At 42.3% G+C, this 8,251-nt stretch overlaps 1 protein-coding gene across 1 annotated transcript in view; it reads left to right on the forward strand.

Annotated features, from left to right (window-relative positions):
* Positions 1 to 8,251, forward strand: part of SYT16 (synaptotagmin XVI) — a 39,169-nt gene that overhangs the window by 22,926 nt on the left and 7,992 nt on the right. The window contains exons 3-4 of the mRNA XM_009870754.1: positions 109 to 552; positions 1,628 to 1,817. Of these exons, the coding sequence (XP_009869056.1) occupies positions 109 to 552; positions 1,628 to 1,817 (634 nt within the window). The remainder of the gene's footprint in view (positions 1 to 108; positions 553 to 1,627; positions 1,818 to 8,251) is intronic.

Below are 8,251 nucleotides of genomic sequence, written 5' to 3' on the forward strand. Positions count from 1 at the left end.
ACTTGCAAGCACAAGCAAGGAGAACATGTTTTTTTTTTTTAAATAAAGTTGAAATCACAGAGGCAGTTGAACTCCAGTGGAGGTTTCGCTTCTTCTTTCTCTTTGCAGGAGCATCATGAAGGGAACAGTGTACCAACTCATCATGGTGCTCATGAACCCATCTGTAAATGTGGTGATCTAGATGTCATCTTCAACTATAAAGCCTCAAGTCAAAAGCTTGTAGTTACTATCTTGGAGGCCAGGGATATCCCAGACAAAGACCGCAGTGGTGTGAACACCTGGCAAGTGCACACTGTCCTGATGCCTAGCAAGAAACAGAGGGGCAAGACAAGTGTTCAGAGAGGACCCATCCCCATGTTCAAGGACAAAATTACCTTCAGTAAGCTGGAGCCAGAGGAGTTAAGCAGCCAGGCCATTCGTTTCCGCCTCTACGCAGTGCACAAGATGATTGGAGAGAAGATGATGGGAGAGCAGTTGTTCTACCTGAGCAACATCAGCCAGGAAGTGGAAGCAAAGGTGACATTGGTCTTGGAGCCAAGGACTAACTTGAGCGTAAGTTTGATGAAAGAAATACAGAGTTTGTAAAATTCTTCATCTGGTGAGTGAGGACCAGCTCTACCTGATATCTTTAATTCAGGGCTGTTAGGATGCAACTGGTGGATCTGCAGTACCATCACTTAAAAAGTTATTGATCGATAAGGGGAAGCACAGGACATACCTTCCTTACACAAAGCTCTGCCTTGTTAACAATGGCCAAGCTAGCAAGCTTACACAAAATCCTGTAGATGTACTACATCCACACAAGTTACCAAATGTTGTACCATGCAGAAATAGTAGATTGGTCCTGGAACCACCATGGCTAGTTACATCCTAATTTCGGGAAGGAGACTAGTACTCATGCACTGTTATGTTGGTGGACCTGTACTACTGCCAGTGCTAGACCTACCTCGTTTAGCGCTGGCTACTGGCTTGTGGATCTCTGTGTTGTGCAGTTTCCATGTTACCAGAAATGCTTAATAATGTTCCCTTTCATGACAGATGGACATGGAGAGATGGGTCATGTAAGGAGGAACCGGCTGTGCTGCTTCCTAGTCTTCCATGCACATCACGGTTGTATCCAGCTCTGGCTATGCCAATCAATTTGTCTAGATGAGCTCTGTCATGATCCACTGTCTGCACAAAGCTCAGTGAGAGGTCGTGCACATGAAATGAATAAAACATCATAATCTGGGTGAAGAGGGGGTGGAGAGAGCTTCATGGTAGCAAGGAAGGAAAGAAAATACACAGTATATGACCAAAAAAACCCCTAAGTGCAAAATGCGTTCCATCCAAAAGTATTGTCAAGGAGATGTACTGTGCATTTGATGTGGTAGGCTATGTGCTTGTCTCAGAGGCTTGGATTTACACTAGTGATAACACATTACAGAATTCCTCGTCTTTAAAGAGAAATTTCAGAGATGCGTTTTTGTAAGGGTGATGCTGTGATTTTTCTGGTGCCCCATCATAATTCATTCTTAGTCTTTGTCATTTCTTAAAAGAGTTCTTACTAAACAAGGCTACAAGATATAAATTACGGGAGAGTGGTGGTGAATGTCCTGATGAGACTTTCAGTGCTCTTTCCTTGCAGAGTGCAGACTCTCAGCTTAGTCTGTCAGCAATCTCTCACAGTGATAGCGCTTCTTCAACACAGTCCCTGTCACATGGAGGGGTGCCAGAGCTACTCGTGGGATTGTCGTACAATGCCACTACGGGGCGGCTGTCAGTGGAGATGATCAAAGGCAGTCATTTCCGAAACCTCGCAATTAATAGGCCACCTGGTAAGTACTTTCACCACTGTTAAAGAACGCCATTGAGTCAAAATTTGCTTTTTATTTTCTTCCTCAAGTTATTCAATTATGTCATTTCTGAGTTGGGCTTCCTTGCAGAGTATCTGATTGAAAATTAAAAGCATTATTTCAAATATGTGTGCTGGTAGATTTTGCAGTGTAATTGGAGGCAATCATAAGAAGACACAGCTTATGGGACATTAATACCCGAATGTCTCTTTTATTGCATATACCATTGCAACACCTGATTATGGCAAAAGTGTTATTACACCCAGAGCACAGAGTAATTCTCAGCAGATCCATAAAAAGGAAGGAGCACTTTTCAAGTGATTATATGTTACCATGTGACTTACAGAGGCCTTGCCTAGTGCCATTAAGCGTTTCCCAGGGCTATACTTTGTTTAGTCCCCTTGCTGTGCTGCTGAGCACCAGGTGACCTGGTGCTTTGGGCCCTTTGGGGATCCTGCTGCTGTGAATTCTCTGTTGCTGTCCGAGAAAGAAGGTTTGAAAGTTGTTCTTCTGAGTCGCAGCAGTTGAGTTCCCTTCCTCCAATACTTAAAGGAAAAAATGAGAATTGCCTCACAGTAGATTTAGTTAGTGCTTAAGCTGTAGTTAGTCCTTGAGAAGGATAGTGGATGGACAGTGCTGATGTCCGTGAGGTCATGCAGCCATAGGGTATGATGTTATCTACTTTGGTGTTACTTGCTTTGCTCCTGGGGTGCCTGATCCAGGGGTTGAACAGCAGTGCTGTATTCATCTCATATTGTGCTTTTGCCTCCTGTCTGAAACCAGTAGCTAATGGCAATGTGAAATAAGGGTTTTTTTTTTTGTTGGTGGTATATTTGCTTTTTTTGTGATGCAGTTGCCCGCCTGTCAAATGTAATACAGTTCCTTGCATTCACTAGGTTCAACATAGTATCTCCAGCTTGCAAAATGGAAAGATTGCTTTTGCAAGATCCTGTGTTCTTTGGCTCAGAGCTAGCAAAATATTTATGCAATATTTTAGTCTATGGATGTGACAATCATGCAGCACGATTTTAGGATATGAATGTGACATAGTTTCCACTAGGCTATTCTTCAGTATATTGCAGAAATAATCTATGTCATCAGTCACTCTCCCTAGAGGATTAAGAGCAAGTCTATGCAACAGTAAAACACATGACCCCAGTCTGTATAATCCTAGCTAGTGTTACACAGCAGTGGCAGCACAGGTCTGCATGTGAGTTACCCATGTGAGTTACTTAAAGACATGTTCTTGTTTGCATGTACGTATTTTATTAAAAGGTTTCACGCTGTCGCGTTTTTAGTGATTTAAAGCAAAGGTGGACTAAAATGAGAGTCTTACCACATACTCTATCAAGCAAACTGACCTGTGTTTATGTATGCTGCAGTATAGATACATCCTCAAGTTTTATTCTCAGAAATTAAAGTAGTGCCAATGTAGTTCCAAGTTATTTGCTACATTCTTTTCTGGTATGTTTTCATGTACCCATCTGTAGCACTGGACTTCATTCCCTTACTTGTCTGAAGATGTGGATTATGCAGCACTTCTGTTCTTAAATCAGACCCTGCACAAGTTGTCTTATATCTCTCTGGGTCAGGCATCTGTAATGCCCACTCTTTTCTCATAATGAAATGTTTTCACTACATAGTACTCAAATAATTGCCTTCCGGCTTACTGCCTGCAGTATCATGACCAAGTTACTGACATTTTTTGATATCCTTCTAACAAATGTCAGTCTGGGTGCACGTTGTATAGCTCCATGCGTTGCGATAAGCTGAGCAACTCAGTTATGGGATTAGATGTCCCATTCATCTTTTTAGCTGGTGAGATTACAGGAGTGCAGTAGCTTGTCTGGAAACATCTTTAAACCTGAGAAGCATTTTGCATTCGTTGATGAGAACAGGAGCAGGATATGAGGGGAAAGAGGTGTACTTTTAGGGAGTTTTCATTTTAAATTTTGCCTCAGTTTTCCTTGTCTGCATTTGTAGAGTTTCAGGTAAATCTAGTTAAATTGATTTGAAAAGCTAGCCAAAGTCTTCTGCAACCTAAACTAGTAGTCCTGGAATTGCTTCATAGCAGTTCTTCCATCTTGTTGTTAAGGCTATCTTCTTGCTTTTTTTTCACATCCTTTCTGCATCCAGATCACCTCGTAGCATCGTCAGCCCAGTATCTCTCAGTGTTAGATTAGTTATTAGGTGAAAACGTGGATATTCGTAAATGATTACAGGCAAATTCAGAACCTATCACGATCTGCTTCTGTTATTCCAAATCACATGGTTTCTTCTGCATTCTGTGTTGTTCTCCTGTGCCTATAAAGTTCCCAGTAGCATGATGAGAAAAGGAAAACCTAGTGAAGCAGAAATTGAAAGAAGTTAAAAAGAAGGCAGAAAACCACTGCTTGTCTCGGATGCTGGAGTAGCATTTCACTGATAACTCCTGCAGGCATTGCAGAGGAGTGCTGTGAGGTCTGATCGTTACTGTCTGAAACACACTGGTGGCTGAATGAGATGCTCGATAAGGCTTTCACTAGGTGAAAACTAAAACTGCTGTCTCCCTTTCTGAAGGGTGAGCAAATAGCCCTTGTGTTTTCTCAAATAGTTCCTATCTGTGGTTCTGTTGTTTGAGGCTCCTAGGGAGTGATTTATTTCTTTTAAAGTATCATGGGGATTTCAGACATAATAGCTCTTCGGGACACTTAAATACCAAGCCTAAATTGCTATTCAGGGCAACCATTTATGGTAAGAGTGAGAGAAGTCAGTGGGCAGAATCCACCTCCATTCCCAGCCCTGCATGAGCAAAGCCTATACAGTGCCCATATGTGGTCCTGTTGCAGCCCAGTGGCTTTAATATCGGCTGCTGCTGATAGCTGCAGCTGTGGGGAATGACAGGAGAATCTTGCAGGACAGCAAATTCTCCAGCTGTGCTTTTTGCCTGCCTTGTCCCTCTCCTCTGCCACCTGGAGTCCTGTGCAGGTGAGCTCAGCATTGCTTACAGTGTGTGTGCTTCCTCCTTGGCATCTCTGTCTCACTGTGTGCAGAAGAAGGAACTGGACTGGGGCAATGATGATTTCAGGTGTTGAAGACTGCAGAGGCTAAACCAGCTGGTTTTCTGGAGAAGTGATTGAAGGTTGTGCATGTCTCAGGTTTTTATGGGCACATCTTTTCCTTTATTTAAACCTTTAAGACAGAGTTAAGGCAGACAGTTAAACTGAGGTAAATATCAAAGTCGTAGATGCTTACATGGGTAACAACTGGATTAGGAAACAGCTGGAGAGCTTAAAGACACTTAAATCTTGCACACCGTGTCTTCTCTTTAGGTCACATATGTGGGATTTAAGGATAGTTTGGCCAAGATTAAGTGTCCAGCTATTGTTCTGGGGAATATGCTGAGTTATAGGCCTCAGTCTACAATCCCTGATCACGCAAATAGATCTATTATCACTCAAAGCACTTAAGAGTATGACTGCAGCATCAGACTGTAAATTATCAGTGTGTGCCAAAAAGCCTCCTGCAGAAGCACATCTATGGTTTTGTCAGATGTCGACACCGTAGGTATTTTAGTGCTAATGGTTTGTGTGCTGTGCACCTCATTCTCTTTGGTTCTGGTAAAAATCATTAGCCTGTGCTAGGGGTTCGTATTTTGGTCTGTGGTATTGTATCTTCTTGGAACAAACACCCGGGGGTTCATTTAAAGGATGGTTACTATAAAAAAAAGTAACAAGAGAAGTCTACACCCCTGGCAGGCACACCTTTAAAAATTTATAACCTGTTACATACTATGTGCATGGTACCTTGGGATTGCAGTGGTGGACCAGGAATTGTTTGTGCCAGTCAGTGTATAAACGCATAACAGAGAGATAGGCTTTGCCCACATCGTGTTTAACCTTCTTGAGCTGCTCTGCTGGGTACAGCTCTCTTTTCTCTAATCCAGCCTTCATTCTTTCCCCTCCTGTGTTTCTTCTGGGGTTTACATCTGTGTGTAATGCAATTTGAAAAGGACTATTGTAAAGATATTCCTTTGCCTAAGAAAAGTCCTCCAGGCTTTTCAGCAGCTGCAGAATTAATCACACTTAATAATTACATACATACATGATCATTATTATTATACCAGCAGCGTATTAACCCCATTAAACAAATACAATAGCACTAATGCTGGAAAAGACAGGAGGGAGAGAACAAGCTATCAGGATTTCTATTGGGAACAGGAGAAATTCTTGGAGTAAAGACTTATCTGAAAACCAGAGCCATAGATAACAATGCCAAGAAGTACAGAAGATGTTTCTATGGAAAAAAACTATAATCCTTGCATGGTATTTATTGCTCTGGTATCAGAGCGCTTGAAAGCCATTAGCAGATTTTATTTTATCAACTTACTTGTGAGGAAAGGAAAGCTTTTATCCCTGTTTCATTCCTGGAGAACTAAGGCACAGGTTAATTTCTTTTAATTGCTCCCAATCAGACCAGGAAGCTGAATATGAAAAAACAAAACCAAAAAACGTTTAACCTGCATATCTTGCTCTGAACAGGGAACTTTCCTGAGTTCCTAAAGCATTGTTATTCATTTGCTTCCATCTCATCAGTGATAGAAGGGGGATCTGTACAAGGGCGAGCTGGGGCAGATTCAGTCTTGTTAACAGAGCAGTAGAGGTGCTGGGCAGCTACTTGCTGCCAAGTACTTGCCAGTCTGTCGCAGTACGCTTGCACAAGACTGCCTTTCCTTCTACATCTTTTTGTTGCCCATCCTTGACTATAGCATGAATAATCTTACAGTAAGATCAACTGAGAAAGTTATGTTCAGGGTGGTAAAGGAGAGGCCATCTGCAAGGAGCCCCAGAAGGATGCCTCAGTAATGAACAGCTGGACAGCGAGGCAGAAGGTGAAGTGTGGACAGATGTAAGGTATTGCGTAGGGGGTGGAGGGGAATTCAAACTTAATGTGGAGGGACCAAGAGTCACATGGGAGTGAAATATTACGCTTATAGTAAATAGCTCCAGCAAAATGTCTGCTCAAGGGTCAGCAGTAGGAGTGAAGGAAGAAAATTAAAGGTTAAAAAGATACAGAGGACAAAATGGAAAATTGATTTTTGACTGTAAATATAAGGTCACTGGTGTAGTGAATGCTGTGTATCGTTCTGACTACTTCTATTCAAATAGAATGCGACACACTGGAAAGATGTGCTAAGGAGTGTCAGAGACAATCAGGGGTATGGGAACAGCTTCCAGCGAGCTGCAGCTGAATAGTCTGTGCCTCCTACGATGCTACGACAAAGGGAGATGGGGGAAGATTTCACAGAGGTCTATGAAATCATAATTGTTGAGAAAGTGAATTGGCAACAGTTATTCATTGTCTCTCCTGATACAAAACCAAAGGATCATAAAACCAAGCGAGGAGGTAACGAGTCGTGAAGAGGAGACAGCTCTTCACGTACACTGTCAAATTCCTGACTACAGAATGTCATGGATGCTCGAAGTTTGCTTGAGTTCAGTACAGCACGGATGGATTCACAAAGAAAACTCCACTGAGGACCATTAAATACAAAGATATTGCCTCTGGCTGAGGAAGTTCTTGAGTCACAAATTGCTGGAGGCTGGGGGAGTATTTGAGAGAGAATAAGCACACACTGTATTTGCCATGTTTTTATAGTTTTACTAAAGCATGTGGTATTATATCCTGTTGGGTGGACAGACTGGCTTGATACAGCTCCTCTCACCATGTTTGAGACCTGGGACTGATTAGGCTCAGAAAAGCAAGTCACAAAATAACAGGCTTCTAAGGAGTGATTGTGAGATTTCTGTGGGGGATGTTTCATGATAATTAGACATCCAGTGATAGTGTACTGTTATCCAGTTATTTTTTCAATAGTTTGATATTTCTGAAAGGTCATTGAAAAGTATGATCTATGTTACACTTGCTAGGTATAAAAGAAAGAATATTTCTGAATCATGGACTGCAAGATAATGGAGCAGATCCTTCTGTAGACTCTGCTAGGGCACATGAAAAATGATGAGGTGGTTGGAGGCAACCAACATGGCTTCACCAAGGGCAAATCCAGCCTGACAAGGCCTGGCTTTTTTTTGATAGAGTTACAGCATCAGGAGATAAGGGAAGAGCAATTGGTGTTATCTTCCTGGACTTGTGCAAAGCATCAGACACTGTCCTGCACGACATCCTGGGCTCTAAATTGGAAGGACATGGATTTGATGGATGGACCACTGGGAGCATAAAGAATTGGCTACAACTCAGAGTTGTAATCAATGGCTCAATGTCCAAATGGAGACCTGTGATGAGTGGAGTCCCTCAGGGGTCAGTGCTAGGACAGGTGCTGTTTAACATCTTTGTCGGTTGACGTGGACAGTGGGATTGAGTGCATCCTCAGCAAGTTTGCCGATGACACCAAACTGTGTGATGCTGTTGACACGCTG

Source organism: Apaloderma vittatum, unplaced genomic scaffold (genome assembly GCF_000703405.1).
Source record: "Apaloderma vittatum isolate BGI_N311 unplaced genomic scaffold, ASM70340v1 scaffold1456, whole genome shotgun sequence".
Classification (NCBI taxonomy): domain Eukaryota; kingdom Metazoa; phylum Chordata; class Aves; order Trogoniformes; family Trogonidae; genus Apaloderma; species Apaloderma vittatum.